Source organism: Canis lupus, chromosome 5, assembly GCF_011100685.1.
Source record: "Canis lupus familiaris isolate Mischka breed German Shepherd chromosome 5, alternate assembly UU_Cfam_GSD_1.0, whole genome shotgun sequence".
NCBI lineage: Eukaryota > Metazoa > Chordata > Mammalia > Carnivora > Canidae > Canis > Canis lupus.
In genome coordinates this window covers 57,373,973-57,394,212 of record NC_049226.1, presented here as the reverse complement: position 1 = coordinate 57,394,212, position 20,240 = coordinate 57,373,973, and the positions used below count along the sequence as shown (strand labels likewise).

Sequence of the window (20,240 nt, the reverse complement as noted above, 5' to 3'; positions counted from 1 at the left end):
GGCTTGGGGGTGGCAGTGTGCACATGTGAATGTCTATGGGTTGTGCATGTGTGGGCATGTGTGTGTGAGCATGTGATTACGCATGTGTGAACATGTACATGTGGTGTGCAGAGGATCTGGACATGAGCCCCACTTGCTCTGATCACACTATATGACAGGGACAGTCCCAATTCTATCCTGACAGATGGGACAGAGGAGGTGGTAGATAGAAAAGTCAAACAGGATGCAGAGGGGGTGGTCTGGGATAAGGGGCCGGTTCTTGTTGTTCCCCAAGACTATCAGCCCCAGCGAGGCATGTTCTGGAGCATTCTGTGCAGGTGTCCAGCTGGGCACCAGGCCACCTCCCCAGTGAGCCCCACTGCCTACCCTCCTGCCCCCATTTCTCTTCCTCTCTCCTGTTCCTACCTGCATTCCAGCCTGAGTTGCTGTTTGGCCCTGGGTGGGCCAAGCCCTCTTGTGGCCCTGGACACGTGGCCGCCTGGAATCCAACAGGCAGGCGAGCAGGAATGAGTACCCGTGTGGTAAGAGTTTAGGGAGTGAAGTGCAGAGTTAGAACCCACAAACATAGTCAAGGGCCTCGGCTACCCACCTGCCATGTCCCCCATTAGGGTCTTAGGTAAAACCCACTGCCTCCCATCATAAGAACTGCAGCCTCTGGCAAGTCTCACTGGAGCCTTGTTGACACCTCCCTGAACGGGTGGGGGACTTCTGGTTCTTCTTTGCAACAAAATGAAGGAGTGCTTAAGTGAGTGGCCAGAGGGGAGCTACTCAAAAATAACACTGGAAGGCGTGTTGCCTTGTGCTGTGGGGCATAAGGAGAGATTCAAAGGGTTGAGTGACTCTGGGGGACAAAGCTTCATCCACACCATCCCAGGGCCCTCCAGGGAAGCCCAGCAACACCTCCAACCACAGTCGCGCCACTCCCAGATGCTGGAACCAGCTGGGAAACAGAGTTCGTCCGCCATCCTGAAACATGTCCAGTGAAATCTCTGTGATGATTATCACAATTCATACATTTATGGCCTTTCAATTAATCCCATACTAATAATAACCTCAAAGGTATTTCCACCCACAAGGATTTTTTATCCCCCACATTTAGAGCCTGTGGTCACAGGACATAAAAATATATATTTTAGTACTTCAGTGTGTGAGCAACATTACCTTCACAGCCAGGTAGGATGGGGCCATCCACATCAGAGCGTTAAAGTGTCTGTAATTAGGATGAAATTTGACACGGACGGTGAAGTAGAAATCTGGGTTCGAAGAAGGTGTGGAATGAAAATATTCCAGTGATTAAGATACCAATATCAGTTCTTTGTTTTCATACATTATCTTAATTCAAATACCAGGCTGGGGCAGCCCGGGTGGCTCAGCGGTTTAGTGCCGCCTTCAGCCCAGGTCCTGATCCTGGAGACCCGGGATCGAGTCCCACGACAGGCTCCCTGCATGGAGCCTGCTTCTCCCTCTGCCTGTGTCTCTGCCTCTCTCTCTCTCTCTCTCTCTCTGTGTCCCTCATGAATAAATTAAAATAAAAAAAATTAAAAAATACCAGGCTGATCACAGATGGCCCAAGAACCCTCAAGTAGGGACGCATGGGTGGCTCAGTGGTTGAGCGTCTGCCCTTCAGCTCAGGGCCTGATTCTGGAATCCTGGGATTAAGTCCCACATCAGGCTTCCTGCATGGAGCCTGCTTCTCCCTCTGCCTGTGTATCTGCCTCTCTCTCTGTGTGTCTCTCATGAATAAATAAATAAAATCTTTAAAAAAAAAATGTCAGAGCCAGTGGTGCTAGGGTAGCCTGGCCCACAGAACCACACACACCCCTCTCTGGCCTCCCAGCTGGCGGGCAGAGCTTCCCTTCCCCGAGCTGCTGGAAGCTGCCAGCAAAAGCAGCTTCACTACTGTGTCCTGGCTCTGAAGAACTGCAGGTCAGCAGGGGTTGGAGACACCCTGGAAACTGGCCAAGTGCCAAAATGCACCTGTGGAGGCGGCTCCCAGGCTTTGGGGAAGTTGCCTTGATACTCACCGATGCCTGGACCTTTCACAATGGGCTGCAGACGAACAGAGCCAAAGTTCCAGGACAAAAGCCCACCGTCACACATCTGCTCTTCTTCTCTAAAGGATAATGGCAAAAATGAACTCACTAGATGTTATAGATTTATAATGTATAGTTTTATAGATTCCTGTGTTTATAGATTTATAGATTCATAAGCTTATAGATTTATAGATTCCTGTGCTTATATTTAAAGAGCAATTGATCCATTTTATTTTTATTTTTATTTATTTTAACACTTTTTTAAAATTTTTATTTATGAAAGTCACACAGAGAAAGAGAGAGGCAGAGACATAGGCAGAGGGAGAAGCAGGCTCCATGCACCAGGAGCCCGACGTGGGATTCGATCCCGGGTCTCCAGGATCGTGCCCTGGGCCAAAGGCAGTCGCCAAACCGCTGCGCCACCCAGGGATCCCCCATTTTATTTTTAAATGTCAATGAATGTTTAACAAAATAAGCCAGAAATTACCTCCTCGGCAACTAGAGATGCAATTTTTAGCTATCACTTGAAATGTGCACAGGGGTATGCAGTATTTTCAAAAGATGGTAAGATTCATTCATGAACAGTGAGCAAAATCTGTACCAACTGCTGTCGTAGTCCTAGGCACTGTGCCCATGCAGGCCACCGTCTCCCTCAGAGGCCACCTTCCACAGCCCAGAGGGACCCCACGGACCACACCCCCCCCCACGGACCACACCCCCCCCATGGACAGTGCCCTCCCTGATCCACCTGCCCTGGCCCTTCCAGGAGCTTCAAGCTGGCATGCCGGGCTGTGGGTATCCACCCGCCCCTGGAGCTATCCCACTACCAGGTCAAGTTTGCAGCCACTTCCCTGTACGACACGTCCGTGGCCACCCTGTACATCATCAACTCTCACGTGAGCATAAACTCACTGATCCACTCCGTGCCCCGCATCGGCTCAGAAGATGCCTTTCCCGTGGGGCCCACGTCCTTTGAGTTCCTGCTGCCTCCGGATGCACCCATCACCATCTCGCCCTCCGTGGGGACCGTGTCACCAGGAAAGGCAGGTGTGGGCCTCACGGGTAGGCTTGGGGGGGGGGCAGGGTTCTGCTGGGGTGCCTGGCTCTGAGACCACAGGGGTGGGGATGAGCTCTGCCCCTCATCAGACCCAAGTAGGACCAAGGAAGTCTGCATAGCCCATGAGCATGGGGGGGGGAGGAGGCCCAGCCCAGCCCCAGTCCCAGAGGCAGGGGCACCCAAGGGTGGCTGACCCCACAAGCACCTGCCTGGGGGTGCTAGCGGCTCGGACTTAGGGAGGACATGCAGACCCCTGGATCTCAGAGCAGATGGACACAGAGGGCCTGGTTATCAGAAGTATAGGGTGTCTGTCCACTCCATGGACCCAATGTCCCACCTCTACCCCACATCTGCTTTGCCTGATGGAGCAGAAAGAACAGGGCTGGAGGCAGAGGTCCCTCTTAGCCAGTACCAGGGCCATCCAGCCTCCTGGAGCTTAGATCTTTCCCTTCAAAAGTGAGGGTGGCCGCTGCCAGGATGAGGTGAGGAGGGGCATGTGAGGGTCCTGGGGAGGCCTGGGCCCTGGCAGGGTTTCACTTTAGTGTGATCATTTAAAATGCATTTTATTAAATTTAGCAAAAACTCTTAAATACCACTCCCCAAAGGGCATGTGGGGGTTGGCTTCTGTGTTCTCTCCCTTTCCCTGTTCCCTCTCCCCTGTCTCTGCCCTGCCCCCCACTGTGTGTGTACCTCTGCTGTACCAAGCAGTGGGGACACCTGGGAGTGACCCTTCCATGGGGCCCAGAACCTTCCCACAGGCTGGTCACAGGGACAAGTTGGGGTGAAGAACTCACCCCCAAATCTTGATGGCTGAATGCAGTTTCCTTTCTCACGCACGCTTCTTGTGAGCTGAGGGTGGGGTCCTGGCCCATTAGGACCTCCATCATGGGCCTCCCACCCTGCATGGTAAGAGTGGACTTGACAGTCATACGCTGTAACCTGCCTAGCCCCCGGGGGCAGGGGCACTGGTCAGGAAGCATCTCTCTGGAAAGGGCCCTCAGGAAGCTGAAATCCTACAGAGGTGCCAGAGGTGCCCTGCAAAGAGTGTCAGCATGACAGGGGGACATGCAGGGGAGGGAGGACTGAGGGACTTCAGTGGGTGCTGAGGAGGACAGGGCACCAGGGGCCAGCTCTGCCCTCGGGGCTCCTCTCCCTTCAGAGGTGCCTGATCCAGGTGGCCTTCCGGCCTGTGCTGCCCAGTGAGCTGATTCGCCAGGAAGCCTTCCAGGCTCTGAACAAACAAGTGGAGGTCAAGTCGGTGCGTGGGGACTCCAAGAGGAGGGGTACAGGGCACAGGGCAGGGGCTGTGGCCTCCCCCCAACTCCTGAGGCTGCAGGGGCCCAGGACAGCATGCCGGGAGCACTGGGGGGACTTTGTGGAGCATTGTGTGTCACCTGGCTTTAAGAGCATCTTCTCCCTCAACAGCATTACCAGGAAGGCTAGGTCCCGGGGGGGCAGTCTCAGGGTGGGGTAGGGGGCACCTTGGCAGGGTGCACTGAGAAGCAAAAGGGGGGACGCCTGGGTGGCTCAGCGGTTGAGCGCCTGCCTTTGGCTCAGGTCATGATCCTGGGGTCCGCGGATCAAGTCTCACGTCGGGCTCCCTGCATGGAGCCTGCTCCTCCCTCTGCCTGTGTCTTTGCCTCTCTCTGTGTCTCTCATGAATAAATAAATAAATCTTAAAAAAAAAAAAGAGAGAGAGAGAGAGAGAGAAGCAAGAGGGGCTCTACAGAGGGAGAGCAGATAAAACAGCAAAGGAAAAAAAAAACAGCAAAGGAGCCCCTGATCTCCCCGAGTGTGGCTTCTTTTTTTTTTTTTTTTTTTTAAGATTTTACTTATTTATTCATGAGAATACACAGAGAGGGGAGAGAGAGAGAGAGGCAGAGACACAGGCAGAGGGAGAAGCAGGCTCCATGCAGGGAGCCCGACGTGGGACTCTATCCCGGGTCTCCAGTATCACGCCCTGGGCTGAAGGCGGCGCTAAACTGCTGGGCCACCGGGGCAGCCCGGAGTGTGGCTTCTTAAAACCGCCAGGCAAAACCTGTGATAACAGCCCCACAAATGTAGCATCAGCCCAGAGACAAAGCCCAGCAAGGGTCAGGCCCACTGTCCCAGCCAGCTGCAACATGTGGGCTCCTGCCAGGAAAGGGGGTCCCAGGGACCCACATGGAGCTGTGGCGGTCACTGCGCCCCCAAGGACCCAGAGGGACACCCAGCATGCCCCTCCAGGGTCTGGCACACACAGGGGGTCGGTGGGGGGTGGGCACCAGGAAGGAGGACCCTGTCCTGGGTGACTCCTCCCCTCTGTTGTCTGTTTCCCTGCTGGTGAAGGCAACCACCGAGGTTGGTGCCCAGGCCCACGGGGGTCCCTGCACCTGTAGTCATTGACCCCTGAGGAAGCTGGCCCATCCCCCCTCCCCACACACCCCCACCCCTGGGGCCTGCACCCACCGCCGCATCCCCTCACAGGGCAGTCAGCCCAGGCCTGCTTGGAGAAGAGCCAGCTGCCAGGGGCAGCCACAGGGCTCGCTGGGCTGAGCAGGGCTGGCCTCTTCACACCCTAGGTCCGCAAGGACACAGTCACCCAGAGGAAGGACCTGAGGAGACAGTCCTTCTCCACGCTACGGCTGCAGAACCGGGACCGACTGCTCCGGACCTCCACTCCACTGAACACGGAGCTGCACGAGCAGGACCTCAAGTCCAAGTGAGCCTAAGAGAAGCCCATCCCACCACCTCCTTCCGTGCCCATGTGACGAGACCCTGTCCTGACCCCCATAGAGATTTTCCCCACTGGCTCCCTGGAACCGAGCTGTTTTGAGCCATGTGACTGGAAGTCCAGGACCGTGCTGGCTTCAGGCACAGTTGAATCCAGGCTCTGCCTTGAGGCCCTTCCAGCTCTGGCTTCCTGGGCATCTACCCACCCCATTCCCCTGGATCTGGGCCCCTGTACACAGCCTCGCACCATGGGCAGGGGAGACCCTGCTCCCCTGACTCCCATATTCCCAGTTCAGCAACACCAGCCTCTCCAGGTGCAAAATGAGGCCAGGAGAGCTCTGAGGGGCTTAAGTCACCCACCCTAGACCCTTGCCTGAGATCCTAGGAACATGGTCTTCTTGTTAGGTGCCTGACTAGGACTGGGGGGTGGTGGTAGGACAGCCACAGCCTGAGCCCCAGCATGGCCCCCAGGCCACTGCCCCTCTTCCCTTTCTGTCCCCCGTCCCCCCCGCCCCCAGGAGAGTGTGGCAGGGCCTTGGGGCTACTGGCCAGTGTGCAGTGTGAGTGCATACTGCTGCATCATTCCAGTTCCGACGAGTACCAGGCTGCCCAGGCCACCCTGGCCAGATCTTTCCAGGGGAAGTTTGACAAGTTTGTGGTTCCCTGTGTTGTTGCCCATGGTGACACCAAAGACAGGAAGGGGACAGAACCCCTGAGCTTCAGGTAAAGTGCTCTTCCAGAAAGTCACCATCCCTCCTGTGTTACCCACCCAGATGTGGGGCTCCAGAACGATGGGCATGGTATGGTGTCCAGAGTGGGCAGACAAAGGTGAGGAGGTGGGGCAGGTGCTATCAGCACACCCTCCCCACCCCCAGTCCTCACAATACCCTGTACCTGGAGCTGTGGTGTCCAGCAGTAGCACCATCCATTGTGGTGACCTCCAACAAAGGCATAACTACCACGAACTTCGGTGACATCGCTGTAGGTGAGCCCTGACTGGGCCCAGCTCGGGGACCCAGGCCCCCCATCACTGCCCGGGTCCCTCACCCCACTCTTGGGCCTAGGGCTATAGCCTAACTCCACCATCCCATTTCAGGACACCACGGCATAAGAAAGGTCTCCATCCAGAACATCTCCTCTGAGGATCTTGCTGTATCCTTGTCCATACCCAGCCCAGCCAGTTTATGTGGATGGGACAGGGGAGTTGGTGGGGGGCTGCAGTCCTACCCTGGCCACCTCTCCTTGACACTGGGCCCTCAGGTGGAGTTCTCTGTGCTGAACCCCAATGGCCCCTTTATCCTGCTGAACCCTATCAGCAAGCTGCCTGCAGGCGAGACCCAGATTCTGACTCTGTCCTTCTCTCCCCATGAGAGTGTCCTGGTGAGTCCCAAGCCCACTTTACACCATGCTGCAGCCCATGTGTCCAGGCCTTGGGGGTAGCCGATCCCTCTAGACCCCCACCTCCAGGGGACAAGCAGGAGGTGGCTAGGGAGCTCAGAACAGCCTCAGTCCAGCCTGCCCTGCCCCAACGGTCCCCAGAGGTCCAGCTCAAGCCTCTGACAGATGTCTGCTCCACACTAATTGATGTGGTCTTCACAGGCCCAAGAAACGCTAGACATCATAACCAAGAGAGGCACACTCTCCCTGACCCTCACGGGTACTGGTGTGGCATCCATGATCACATGCTCCATCGAAGGGGATGTTCTGGACATGGGTTACGTGATTGCCAGAGAGTCTGTGTCCTCAAGCTTCAAGGTGAGGCACATGACAGGTGGCCTGGTGCCCATGCTGGTCCCTGGAAGGGGGTTCCACCTGGGAGGGATCAGACCCACCTTGGTAGGGGAGCCAGTGGAGGTGTAGGCCATCCCCACACCAAGTCTTCCGCCCCACCCCCAGCCCCCCAGCAGCGGCCACCTCCATTGCCCTGTCCAGCAGAGGGAGGGCTGGGAACATGGTCCCTCCACCTCTCACCTGCCCTGCCTTAGTGCCCCCTGTCTTCCTGCTCAGGGCCTGGGATGAGGAGCTCAGCTCTTCAGTGTTGTGGGTAGTGGGAGCGTGGGCCCCCTGTAGGAGGGCTGGCCTAGCTCCCCATGCTTCTCCAACATCTGAGGGACTCACCAGCCTTGGGATCAAGCAATCCATAGGACACCAGCTTCGTCCACTGGCTTAGGTCAGGACCTGCACTGAGTCCAGAATAGGGATTTCCTGAGTGCCTCACGGAGGAGGGGGTGCTCTCAGGAGAAGGGGGTGAGGGCAGGGGAGAGACTGGGCAAGGACATTAGCTCAGCTGAAGGCTAGTCTGAGCCTGACAGCAGAGGGAGCCCTGGAGAACAGAGGGCATCACCAGGCTGTCCCCCCTTGGGGCACTGCAGCTCCAGCAGGTATGCCAGTCCGGGAAGGGGGTAAGTGGACAGCCAGCCAACGCCCTCAGGGGGAGAGTGAGCTGAGACCCCCTCCCACCGTAGCAGCCCGCTAAAGGTCACTTGTCCTCACAGCTGCAGAACTGCTCCGCGCTGCCCATCAAGTTCTCCCTGCAGCTGGACAGCCTCTCACCCTCCAGGAGCAAAGGCCAGCAGCAGCTGCCACAGTTCCTCACTTCGCCAGCCCAGAGGACTGAGGTCGTGGGTGAGCTGGTGGGTGGGGACGCAGGGCCACTGCTGGGGAAGGCAGGGATGCAGAGAGGGACGCCGGCTGGGGAGGGGAGCTGCAGGCTGGGCTGGGGACTTGCCATGCCGCTGGCCCCGCAGGCACTCAGAACCACAGCGGCCAGAGCGTGTTCAGCGTCATCCCAGTAAAGGGCATCATGGACCCCGGCAAGGCGCAGGACTTCACCGTGACCTTCAGCCCTGACCACGAGAGCCTGTACTTTTCAGACAGGCTGCAGGTCATGCTCTTTGAAAAGGTGTGGTTCCTCCAGCCCAGTCGTGACCCCCTTCCCGAGTGCCCAGGGAAGGGGGCCTAACCTGCCTGCCCTACTTTGAAGGCCCTGGCCCGTGGCCAGGACTCCACACCATGGGTGTTGTCTGGTATAGAGGCCAGTGTCCCAGGTCCCACGGGCCCACATCCTCTTGGAGCTGGGTCATGATGTTGCAGGACGAGGCTACTGTGCTCTTCGTCCCCAGAAATTATCCCACCAGATCCTTTTGAAGGGTGCAGCCCGCGAGCACATGATGTTCGTGGAGGGTGGAGACCCCCTGGACGTGCCTGTGGAGTCCCTGACAGTGATCCCCACGTATGACCCTGAGCACAGAGAGGGTGAGCCCTCCATGGGGCAGGCGCCCTGGGGGTGGGAAGGGAGGCTCGGAGGTACAGTGAGAGGGCCCCTCCTCCCAATTTGCACCTGCACCATTAGCCCTAGGAAGCTTCAAGGGCAGGATGGTCATTCCGGGCCCACTCCTCAAAGGGTGGGGTCATGCTGAAGAGATTTCCTGAGGACCAGCTGATTCTAGGCAGCTCCCTCCCTCTCAGCACCCCCACCGCCCCATCAGCCCCCAGCCAGGTCCTCTCTCTTTAGAAGCAGAGGAGCTGAAGCCCATCCTAGTGACCCTGGATTATATCCAGTTAGACACAGACACGCCAGCCCCACCTGCCACCCGAGAGTTGCAGGTGGGCTGCATCCGGACTACCCAGCTGTCCCCAAAAAAGGTGACCAGAGCACTACCCAGGCCTACCCTGTCCCCCTGAAGAACCCCTTGCCTGGCCTTGCCCCTTGATAGATGCAGGGTGGGCAGCCTATTGGTCAAGGCTGAGAGGAGGGTAGGTGGGGTTGGCCATCCTTGAGGAGGAGATGCTCAGCTCCCAGACCTACTGCTTCCTGGGAGCTGTGCCTGGCCTGCCAGCCCCACCAGCAGCTCCAGTGTCCCACAGAGTGTCGAGTTCAGCCTGGACAGCAGCACATCTCTGCAGCACAAGGGCTTCACCATTGAGCCCTCCAGGGGCTCCGTGGAACGTGGTCAGACCAAGACCATCAGCATCTCCTGGATGCCGCCTGCTGATTTTGATGTAGGTGCCACAGACTCTGGTCAGGAAGCCTGCCAAAACCAAAGGCGAGGCAGGATGACACCCCTGCCCCACCCAGGGAGGGAGCTCCTGAGTGGGCAGGAAGACCACAGATGTGTCTGGTGGGCCAAATGGCTAGGGCCTCCTCTGTCCTCCCCTCCCATTCCAGCCAGATCATCCGCTCATGGTGTCGGCCCTACTGCATCTCAAGGGGGATGTGAAGGAGACTTACAAGGTCCTGTTTGTGGCCCAGGTGGTGACTGGTCCCTGAGGCCACAGGATCTCCACAGAGCCCCCTCGAACTCCCTGCTCACCCCCAAAACCCTCAGCAAACCACCCACAGGCCTGGGACCTGGGCATCCCCTGCTTGGCAGACTTAAATGTCCAGCCTCTGCATGGCCCCATGGACAGGGCACCGTAGCCCCATGGGCATGGCCACTGCCAGCTGCCCTGGACCCATTGAGTCCCAAAGGCCCAAGAACACCCCCTCCCTGGCCCCAATCAGAACCAGCAAGAAGGCCAGTCCTACCCACATCCTACTCTTACTCTGAGCCCCTCAGAACCCCCAGCCCCACCAGTACCCACCTGCCCAGCCTTTAGGAGCCCTGATGGTATGGGGAGAGCTGCTCCCATAGGTCTGCCAATAAACCTTCTAGGCTTCTTCATACAGGCCTGCAGTGTGGGATGCGCACCAAAAGAGAGATGGGGACAGAGCCCTGGGGAGGCAGCATCCTGAGCCTCCTACCTCACTATACACAAATCAATCCATAAACTATGAACTCTGTCCCTCCAGAAGGTGGATGCCTAGATAATTAGGGTAACCGCTAGCAGGGCAGGGTGCTGGGGATACAGGCTGGAATTTAGACAGGCACAGACCCAGGGAGGCCTTGCAAAGATAGAGAAGGGTACAGGAGGCTCTGTAGGCTTTTCTGCCCCTCCCAAGTTTCAGGATCCTTGGTGACCCCAAGCAAGGAGGGAGCAAATGTGGGGGGCTCATGCTCAAGGCCTCCCTCCACGTCTAGCCAGGGTCCAGGGTGAAGGCCCAAAGCATGAGTTTGGTTTTCCATTTTTCTGGACAGAGTCCAGGCTCAGCCTTCTGGCTCTAATGCATCCTTCAAGGTAGAAGCCCCACAGGCCATATGAATCTCCTGGGAGCTCAGAATGTGCCCCTGTCCCAGTCCCTGCCATCTGGAGAGTGATGGTTGGATACTGTCCCCACAGAGCCCTCCAATCTGGCCCCCCTGTGCACAGCATGCCCAACACACCAACCCAGTCCCATGCCCGCCTCCAGGAGAACACATGCAGCTTTCCCTAGCAAGAATAGAGGGTGTGATGATGCATCTGGGGACTTTCCTAGGCAAAGGCTTCAGGACACCAGTCTGGAGCCACCTGTTCTAACCCCAGTTCCTTGATGCCCTTCATGCCTGGAAGCCTGCCATCTCCCTAACCTGAGGCCAGTGATGACCCTTCCATGCAATTATGCAGGACTCCTGTCTGTGCCCTCCTGGGGCTGACCAGCCATAGCCCAAGCCGCTTTCCTACCAGATGAGAAGAGAAGGCAGGGCTCTAGCAGCCCAGGCCAAATCAGGCTCCTGGAGGAAGTCCCTGACTCCTCTTCTGGCTGGTGGGCAAGAGGAGCAGGCTTCAAAACCCTGGCCTCAATCTCCTACTAAAGGCCCTGGTACTCACTGGCCAAGGCCCTGCCTGAACTCCTGTGCACTGGCTGGACTTCTGTCCATCCTCATCCCTCCCATCCTGTGAAGGCAAAAGACGGGGAGGAAGGAAGCCAGGAGCCAAGCTTAGCCAGCCTGGCTGGAGCAGGGTGGGCAGGAGGGGCGCTGGGGTGTCATCACACAGCCTGGAGGTGCAGAACAGCTTCGGGGCAAAGCGTGGGCCAAGATCAAGGGCGATCAAAGAGCAGGTGCCTGGCAGATCCAGGCAGGGGCGCCAAGCCTAGGAGGGGCTTCATACAAGGTAGTGTGTGTGCTGAATGCAATTAAGAAAGACAGAGGCGCCTAGGTGGCTCAGGTGGTTAAACTGTTGACTCTGATATGGGCTCTGGTCAAGATCTCAGGGTCATGGGACTGAGCTTCGACTCCAGCTCCAAGCTCAAAGGGGAGTCTACCTCTCTCCCCTCCTTCTGCCCCACTCCCTGCTTCTGCTCACTCTCTCTCTAAAATAGATGAAAGAGGGGCGCCTGGGTGGCTCGGTGGTTGAGCGTCTGCCTTCGGCTCAGGGCATGATCCTGGAGTCCCAGGATCGAGTCCTGCTTTGGGCTCCCTGCATAGGGCTGCTTCTCCCTCTGCCTGTGTCTCTGTGTCTCTCATGAATAAATAAATCAAATTTTAAAAAATAGATGAAAGAAAGAGAGGGAAAGAAAGAAAAAGGGAGGAAGGGAGTAAGAGAAAGAAAGGTAAAAGGTAGCTGCTCCTCCTGCTCTCCCCAGACAAGGCCCCCCAGACAAGGCCAACCACCCTCCACCTTGGGCTGCTGACCCCCTCCCTTGACCTGACCACCAGGTGGTGGGGTAAAGGCCTGAGAAAACTTAGCAGGGCCACTAGTCCCATAAAAGGGCGGTGAGGTGGAAGAAATGGCAGAAGGGTCAGTAGCATTCTGTGCCCCCAGGCCGGGTGACCACAGAGGGTACACGCCCCAGATTGGGCATGACTTTCAAGCCCAAGTGCTCCGGAAACATGGTCGGCTCCCAGGACGCCGCAGGAGCGGGGGTCTGGAGCACACTCCCGACAGGCCTGCTTCCGCCAGCCCCAGGCAGCGCCTGAGCAAAATAAACGTTGAACACGCTGGGCCGACCCCAGAACCCGGACTGCTGCATCACTTAACACCGCACGGTGTGCACGGTGTGCGAGCTCCGCCACACTTGTCCTGGCCGCCACCCTCCGAGGCGACAGCAGGGCTCACCTGGCCCGCACGGAGCCTGACTGCACTACAGGCCTGGCCCGCCCGGGACCGGGGCTCTGCGCCCGGCCGACGGCGAGACCCCGTTGCGCCCAGCAAGCCGAGGCTGGCGGGCTCCCAGGGCTCCGGCGCGGAGGGCGGGGCCTCCGGGAAGCGGCGCGGAGGACACCGGGCGGGGCTCTGGGGCGGGGCATGCGGGGCGGGGCCTCCAGGAAGCGGCGCGACGGGCACGGGGCGGGGCTCGGGGCGGGGCTCCGCGGCTGGGGGCGGGGCCTGCGGGGCGGGGCCTCCATAAAGCGGCGAGGCCCGCAGGCTAGCGCTCTCCGCAGGCCCCGAGCATGGTGCTGGGGGTTCTGGCCCCGGGTGCGCTCCTCCTGCTCCCGCCGCTCCTGCCGCTGCCGCAGGTGGGTCGCTGGTGCTCGGCTCGGGCACTGCGGGGCGGGTCTGCGCTTGGCGCGCCCTGGCTCGGGCTCACCCCTGTCCCCACAGGTGGCGCTGGGCTTCTCGGACGGCAGCTGCGACCCCTCGGACCTGTAAGTCAGAGGGGTGGGAGCCGGGGCCTGGCCCGACCTGTGGGGGAGGCTTGGGCAGGGCGGTCGGCTGGCTGGTGCCCCACCTGCTCCAGATGCTGCCTTCCCCGCAGGTGCCCGCCCCAGGCCCGCTGGAGCAGCCTGTGGCACGTGGGGTAAGTGCAGACCACGAAGCGGCCCCGGCCAGGCCCGGCAGACCCCTAACCTTCCTAGCTCCGAGGCTGAGGAGTCGCCAGCACTGTCCCCTCCAGGCAGCCCCCCAGGCTGACCCCTGCTTTCTGCCCTCAGCACCAGGATGGCCTGTCTTGTGGGCCCTATCCCAGTCCAGGACTGCTCTGGGCACCCGGGCCCTTGGCACCACTTCCCACCCCCTCCTTCCTCACCCCTGCAGGGGGCCCCTGTGAACACGGTCATTGGTCTGGGCACAGGATTGTGCAGATGGCCTGGGACAGTGTGTCCTGGGAGTGAGCCCAAGGCATTTGTGGCCAGCCCTGGAGAGAGCCAGGACAGGCTGGCTCCTCAGGCCCCGCTCTGGCCTGGAAGGAGGTCTCTGGCCTGGAGAGACATTCTCTGGTTTACTTTTATCCTGCCTGTTGTCCTGTCTTGGGTGGCTGGGCCATGACTGCCCCTGGGGAGCAGGTGGCCAGTGGCAAGGGGTCAATCCAGTGGTAGGGTCTTGCTCCTCCCTGCACAGGCTTATCTTACTTGCTGTCCTCCTGCTGCTGCTGTGCGGGGTCACAGCCAGCTGTGTCCGGTTCTGCTGCCTCCGGAAACGGGCACACACCCAGCCACACCTGCCACCAACACCTCAGCCTTGCGACCTGACAGTCAGCCCTATGGATAGTGACAGCCCCGTGCACAGCACTGTGACTTGTGAGTGCCTGCAGACCTCACCTGTTGGCTTGCCCGCCTGCAGGGGGAGTGGGGGCGGGTGAGAGCAGACTCATCCCCACCAACCCACTCTGGTTCCCTGCAGCTTACAGCTCTGTGCAGTACCCGCTGGGCATGCGGCTGCCCCTCCCCTTTGGGGAGCTGGACCTCGACTCCATGACCCCTCCTGCCTACAGCCTGTATGCCCCTGAGCTGCCACCCTCATATGAAGAGGCTGTCAAGACGGCCAAACCCAGACAGGAAGAGCCACCCCCCTCTTAGTAACCCAGTCCTCTCCGTGGGACCTGAGGCCTAGAGACATCGGCAAGGCTCCAGGAGCCAGGCTCCAATGCCCAACACCCCTGGCTGTAGCCCTGATGCCCCTCAAAGGCAGAGGAAAACTCTCTCGAACCTCTCCATTCTGCCAGCCACCCTGTGCTCAGAGGTGACCGGTGCAAGGGCACTTGCAGCCGAGGACCCCCCCAGCGCACACCTCCCATCCTTCCCCAGGGAAGGCCAGCCCGTCCAGCACATTGCTGCAGCCCTGGCCTCGTTGCTATGTAACGCCAGGCAGCCCAACCAGCTGCCCCTGTGTTGGCCATACACATGCACTCTCACACACTAGGGCAATGCCCACACAGGCTGCTGCATTCAGCCCTGACCTCACAGGCTAAGCCTCAGGATTCAGGGCTGGCTGTAACACCCCCAGCTTTTTGGAGAGAGAATAAAGTTTGTACCTAAATGATCTCCATCTGTAGGAAAAGGCTCTGGGAGGGGCCTGTGGGTAGACATACCCCAATGCAGGCAGACAGGGCAAGTGGTAGTCTTCGACCTGCCCCCAATCTGGCTTCCAGCTGGTGTCCAAAACCCAGAGCTGGGCAGTGGGTGGTGTCAGATGTCATAGCAGGAGTGACAGGCCATGTGCTGTGGTTGCCCAGGAAAACCCTCTCCTTTTTCCAGACCCAGATCTTTGCCAGTCCCTCCTTTCTGGGCTAGGGACAGTGAAACACACATTAGTCTGGCTGGAGCGTTTATTGGCCAGAGTAGGGCAGGGTGGGGGGTGGCAAGGTAGGTGGCAGTGGGGGCAGTGCTGTGGGCAGCAGCAGGCAGTGGCCTTCTTCGTGCAGGCCTTCCATGGCCACAGCACCTGCTCCTATTGGACCAGCTTGAAGGACTCTCCGGTCATCATGGCCACAAACTCTGAGAGCAGAAGGACAGGTCAGCCACCAGCCTGGCCCATCCACCCAGCTCCCAGGCCCATCCCTCACTCACCCTCGTAGTCAATGGTCCCATCCCCATCCTTGTCAGCCTCCTTCATCATCTGCTCGGCCTCTACCTCATTGAGGGGCTCCCCTGCATTCATGAGCACGTACCTGCAGGGCCCCCACATTCAGTGGTGGCCTGGAGGGTTCCAGCCCATGCCCACCCCTGCCCAGCTCCGGGCCCTACTTGAGCGTGTCCCAGTCGATGTAGCCCTTGCCTTCCTTGTCGAAGACACGGAACGCTGCCCTCAGCTCGCCCTCCTGGTTCTGGGCCTTCTCCCAATAAATCCCCATCAGGGCCAGGAAGCTGTCACAGTTGAAGAATCCTTTGTCTGCAGGGAGCAAGCAGCAGGCCGGGCCTCATGAGGGTGAGCAGATGCGGCCCTCCCTGCTCACGCTCACAGTTGATCACCCATCCAGGGCTGCCCCAGCCTCACTGTCTCTGTCCACGTCCTTGGCCATGGAGGCCAGCTCACTCTTGGTGGGGTTGATCCCCAGCAGGCTCATGAGCCGCTCCAGCTCACCAGTCTTCACCTCCCCGTTGCCTTCCTCGTCGAACATCTCAAAGACCCCCTTGTACTCCTTGATCTGCTCGGCTGTCAGGCGCTCCGTCTGCAGGGACACCAGCCCAGCATCACTGGGGCCCCCTCTGCCCCTCAGTCCGAGGGAGGTTAGAGGCCCCAGCACACGTGGCACCCTGCCCTGTCCATCCACTTGGCAACCCTTTGGGGCCTATGGTTCAAAAAGGGGGCCCCTAGCCCAGAGCAGCTTCCAGACAAGGTGGTACAGGGATGGGTCTGGAGGGGTGAGCAGAACTCTGCCAGGCAGCCTGAGGGGAAGGGCACACGAGGCAGAGGCCAGGTGTGAGGCCCCGGGGCTCAGGCCAGCCGTGTGAGGGAGTCTTGGGGGGCTACCAGGTGAGACCAGGTGAAGGACACTGTGAAGGAGCATGCGAAGATCGGGGTGAAGGGCCCCAGCCTGTTCGGGCATCTCTGGGGGTAGTCTAGCCCCTGCCGGCCACCACCATGGCAGCTCTCAGAAGAGTCTCGTCCATCCCAGCCACCAGAGCGAGGGGGTGTCAGCATCCAGCGGGGCTCAGCCTTGGCCTCCCTGCTTTGCCCTCTGAACTGCTCCCTTGATTCCCAGACAGGCACCCGCACCCTCTGGCCCAGCCCATGCCTGTGCTCGGAGGCCCTGTCGCGTCCTCTCGCCGCCCGGGCCCTGCTCCACTCCTGCCCCACCAGCCCACCAGGGACTCTGCCGGATGCTGGGAGCAGCCTCACCATGTCCGTGGCCGGTGGGGAGAACACTGCACGCTGGCACTGGAGCTGCTGTGCACAGAACACGAGGGGTGGAGGTGTCAGCTGCATTTTAGCTGGGCCCAGCTGCCTGGGGTCCCCAGAGTCCAGATTCCAAGATCCTTGTATGGCCAGAAGATCCTGCAGCCCTATTTTGGACCAGGCTTGGCCGTTCCCCACATAGCCCCTTTCTGGCCCTCCTTGGCCTAAGCATCCCCTCACCCTGAAGCTGCCCCTGGGATCCTAGGTCGCAGCCTCAGCCCTCTGGAGCCAAAGCATGGAGAGACACCATGACTGAGGACCAGGAGCAGGAAAGGGACTGAGGGGTGGCTGGGGAGGCCTGGAGCACTTGCCCATGTGTTCGCCCTTTGCTGTTCCCTCTTCACCGTGTCATCCTTTTCGAATTTTCTTCCCTATGGGGGCTGTCCTCCCACCATTCTGCCCTAGGACGCTCACACAGCCAGTCATCACTTACTTAGGAGGGTTCTTTCTGAATGCCCACCCTGGCCTGGTGACAACCTCCCATCCCTGTCGGCCGTGTGCTTTGCAGGCTGTCTCTACAGACGGGTCAAGAGGACAAATACACCCCCCTGGCCACCCTGTGCAAGAAGGGGCTGGAGGTCTGCAGTCCAGGGAGGGGACAGCTGGATGTGGTGTGGTGGTGAGAGAGGGCAAGACTGGCTACCAGGAAACCAGACCAGATTTCCTCTGAGCAACCAGGAGCTATTCTGGGACTTCTCAAAGAAACCTGACCTCCCTTCCACTCAGAACAACAAAGCTGGCTCCCGAGGGAGCCTCATGGCCACGCCGTTCAGTGACCAGATGCCTGAGCAGCACACACACTCAGCACTTGGACACACATACCCACCCTCACCTCCACCGAGGGCCTTCCTCCTACCCCGGCACCAAGCACAAGATCCACTGGCCTGGCCACGGGGCTCAGAGGCTTGCGTTTACAGGTTGGAGCCTCATGGGTCGTGGGGACTCCTCCCATCTCAGCCTCCAGCACCCCGCAGGGCTGGCCACAGATGGGTGCCCCTACCTAATTCCCCTCACATCAGTGCATGGCCCCCAGAGACACACAGACACACCTGCCGCCGCCCACAACTGCCTGACGAACCTGAGCAGGCGAGATGTGCCATGGCCCGACTGGCTCAGCCCTGGGCCCTGCCAGAATATCTGAAGCCTCTGGGACGCTCCCACTGAGGCCCAGGCCAGCTGCTGAGGCCGCAGGATTTGTGCTGACGGACAGGATGGCTCCGGCAGGCACAAGTCCTGAGGGCCCAGGCGACTGGGTTGAAGGAGAAGCCAGCTCCAGGTCCAGGGGGTGGTCCCCTACCTTAGCCCTGGCTGCTCTGTCTGGTCCTGGTTTCAGGCTTGTGCTGATGAGAAAAGACTTTCGCACTCCCTTCCCTTGAAAATCTCAAACTAGGACAGGAGTCAGAAACATTTCAATGACACTAGTCACATCTATAAGCCCAAACCACAACATGTGAGGAAGGAAGCGGGTGGGGAACTACAGCAGGGGCCTGCTGGGAGAGGCAGGGGGGATAGTGTTACGTGTCCAGCTGGGCAGCGGGCCCAGACTCCCGCGCAGACGCTTGTCTAGATGTCGTTGGGAAGGGGATTTTTTTCATATATGTATTGATTACAATGGTGACATTAACATAAAATATTATTCAGAGGGGGAGCTGACATTTACTGAACACCTGTTACGTACCACAATCCTTTTTTTTTTACATTTGTGGTAAAACACACACACACATATAAAATTTACCATCAACTTTCTCCTTGGATCTGACTCCTGCGTATAAGCAGACTTATACAGGATTTGTCCTTTGGGACTGGGTTATGTCACTGAACATGATGTCCTCAAAGTCCATCCCTGTTGTAGCTCATGTCAGCACTTCCTCCTATTTTGTTTTGTTTTTTAGAAAGAGGGGAGGGGAAGAGGGAGAGAGAAAATCCCAGGCAGGCTCCATGCCCGGTGCAGAGACTGACATAGGGCTCCATCTCACAACCCTGAGATCACAACATGAGCCAGAATTAAGAGTCAGATGCTAAGCTGCCCCAGCCACCCAGGCACCCCCGCATTTCTTCCCTTTTTAAGGTGGAATAATATGCCACTGGGCAGAAAGACCACATTTTGTTTATCCATTCTCTTGTCCATGGAAATTTAGGTTGCTTTCACTTCTTTGCTATTGTGATTAATGCTGCAATGAATGTAGATGTGCTTGAAGGTTTTTTAGATGTGATTAACATTTAAATCAGTAGACTCTGAGTAAAGCAGATGATCCTCATAATGAAGGTGGGCCTCATCCAATCAGTTGAAGACCTTAAGAGAGAAAGAGTGAGCTCCCCAGAGGAGGGGAGAATTCTTCTCCAGAGGGCCTCGGGTTTGAGCTGCAACACCAGGTCCTCCCTGGGTCTCTCTCTGAATTCACGAGCCCCACAATCTCCACAAAGGAAGCCAATTCCTTAAAATCAACATCTCTCTCTCCCTCCCTCTCCTATTGGGCTGTTTTTCTGGAGAATCCTGACTGATACAGGAGGCCAATAAAGGCAACATGTTCCAAGAACCTGGATATCTGTGTCTGGGCCCCCAGGACCACTCACAACTGCAGAGCACGTGGTGTTTTCTCTGGGTAGGTCTGGGAGATGGCACAGGCACCTGAAAACAGCTGCTGAACTCACAGACTGATGGCCCAGGCCAGGGTATAGTGAGAGGCCCTGTGTGCATTCAAGCAATCCCATCCCCTCCCTACAAGCAAGTGCCTCCCCAGTGACCCCTTCCTGGAAGAGAGAAGAAACCCATAGACACAGTGAGAAGACACAAGGCCCCCACCCTTGTGGGGCAGCGTTGGATGCAGACCCAGCTCATCTGGCCACCGTGGCCCCAGGTACGGTGGACCTCTGAAGGGGTACTTGCCCTGAGTCCCCATAGCTGGCCTGAGGCTTCAGGCAGCACAGCTGGGCTTCCCTCCACCCAATCCTACCCCCCTCCCTATCTCTGGGATTGACCCCTTGCACACAGCTTGTACCCATACTGCATCTCGAGGTCGGCTTCTATGGGATCCAGTGCACAACTAGGAGAATTGGAGACGGCTTCCTTGCTGCCTGGCTGGGAGTCACTGGAGGCAGGCGCACATGCCTAGTGGTTTACCTGCTGCAACTGTCACTGTGCTGGATTGGGCAGGAGGGAGACGAGAGGCCAAGCAGCTGCTGCCCAGCGCCCAACCTGTTGTTAGGACCCTGCTGGGGAAAGCAGGACCTTGTCATGTGTGTGGGGACACCAGGTGGCTGTCCCCCTCAGTTCTAAGGCCCAGACTCCTTCAAACCTGCACCCGCAAGGTTTGCTCACCTCTCCCCGACCTCAGCTGAAATAGAATTCCCAGGCCTCACCACCAACCTCCCACCCAGGCAACATTTGTTCCCGTCAGGACACCCACCTCCCCTCCCAGCCACTAGGCCGGCACCCAGGGGTATGTTGCAGCATAACCCAGCTGGGGATGAGCTGGGTCTGGCAGCTCAAGGACAGACAAGGGTGAAGGGATGGATGAGCC

The 20,240-nt window shown here is 58.5% G+C and overlaps 3 protein-coding genes across 19 annotated transcripts in view; 2 read left to right on the top strand and 1 right to left on the bottom strand.

Annotated features, from left to right (window-relative positions):
• CFAP74 (cilia and flagella associated protein 74) overlaps positions 1 to 10,466 on the top strand; it is a 63,692-nt gene extending 53,226 nt beyond the window's left edge. For 5 of the 10 annotated variants that reach the window (XM_038537665.1, XM_038537662.1, XM_038537666.1 and 2 more), the window contains 14 exons: positions 2,800 to 3,076; positions 4,250 to 4,348; positions 5,652 to 5,791; positions 6,391 to 6,525; positions 6,678 to 6,787; positions 6,899 to 6,954; positions 7,063 to 7,182; positions 7,402 to 7,557; positions 8,298 to 8,427; positions 8,550 to 8,704; positions 8,925 to 9,057; positions 9,317 to 9,447; positions 9,598 to 9,804; positions 9,971 to 10,466. In XM_038537665.1, coding sequence (XP_038393593.1) covers positions 2,800 to 3,076; positions 4,250 to 4,348; positions 5,652 to 5,791; positions 6,391 to 6,525; positions 6,678 to 6,787; positions 6,899 to 6,954; positions 7,063 to 7,182; positions 7,402 to 7,557; positions 8,298 to 8,427; positions 8,550 to 8,704; positions 8,925 to 9,057; positions 9,317 to 9,447; positions 9,598 to 9,804; positions 9,971 to 10,072 — 1,951 coding nt within the window. In that variant the 3' untranslated portion in view covers positions 10,073 to 10,466. Of the gene's footprint in view, positions 1 to 2,799; positions 3,077 to 4,249; positions 4,349 to 5,651; positions 5,792 to 6,390; positions 6,526 to 6,677; positions 6,788 to 6,898; positions 6,955 to 7,062; positions 7,183 to 7,401; positions 7,558 to 8,297; positions 8,436 to 8,549; positions 8,731 to 8,924; positions 9,058 to 9,316; positions 9,448 to 9,597; positions 9,805 to 9,970 lie in introns of those variants that run through there. The other 5 variants (XM_038537668.1, XM_038537663.1, XM_038537664.1 and 2 more) reach the window with 4 other exon arrangements.
• Positions 10,467 to 12,983: 2,517 nt separating this feature from the next.
• TMEM52 (transmembrane protein 52) lies at positions 12,984 to 19,262 on the top strand. 2 transcript variants are annotated; one of them, XM_038537651.1, is made up of 5 exons: positions 12,984 to 13,121; positions 13,207 to 13,250; positions 13,361 to 13,402; positions 13,942 to 14,120; positions 16,526 to 19,262. In XM_038537651.1, the coding sequence occupies exons 1-5, from the start codon at positions 13,056 to 13,058 to the stop codon at positions 16,885 to 16,887; spliced, it is 693 nt and encodes a 230-aa protein (XP_038393579.1). In that variant the 5' UTR covers positions 12,984 to 13,055; the 3' UTR covers positions 16,888 to 19,262. The 2 variants fall into 2 exon arrangements, with proteins under 2 accessions (XP_038393579.1, XP_038393580.1); XM_038537652.1 differs by lacking the exon at positions 16,526 to 19,262 and adding an exon at positions 14,224 to 14,864 and having other exon boundaries at positions 13,001 to 13,121.
• CALML6 (calmodulin like 6) lies at positions 15,135 to 18,660 on the bottom strand. 7 transcript variants are annotated; one of them, XM_038537653.1, is made up of 6 exons: positions 18,017 to 18,660; positions 16,663 to 16,710; positions 15,817 to 15,991; positions 15,567 to 15,711; positions 15,390 to 15,490; positions 15,135 to 15,317 (listed from the first exon to the last, which is right to left on the bottom strand). In XM_038537653.1, the coding sequence occupies exons 2-6, from the start codon at positions 16,663 to 16,665 to the stop codon at positions 15,271 to 15,273; spliced, it is 471 nt and encodes a 156-aa protein (XP_038393581.1). In that variant the 5' UTR covers positions 16,666 to 16,710; positions 18,017 to 18,660; the 3' UTR covers positions 15,135 to 15,270. The 7 variants fall into 7 exon arrangements, with proteins under 7 accessions (XP_038393581.1, XP_038393585.1, XP_038393586.1 ...); XM_038537657.1 differs by having other exon boundaries at positions 15,856 to 15,991; XM_038537658.1 differs by having other exon boundaries at positions 15,904 to 15,991.
• Positions 19,263 to 20,240: the final 978 nt, after the last annotated feature.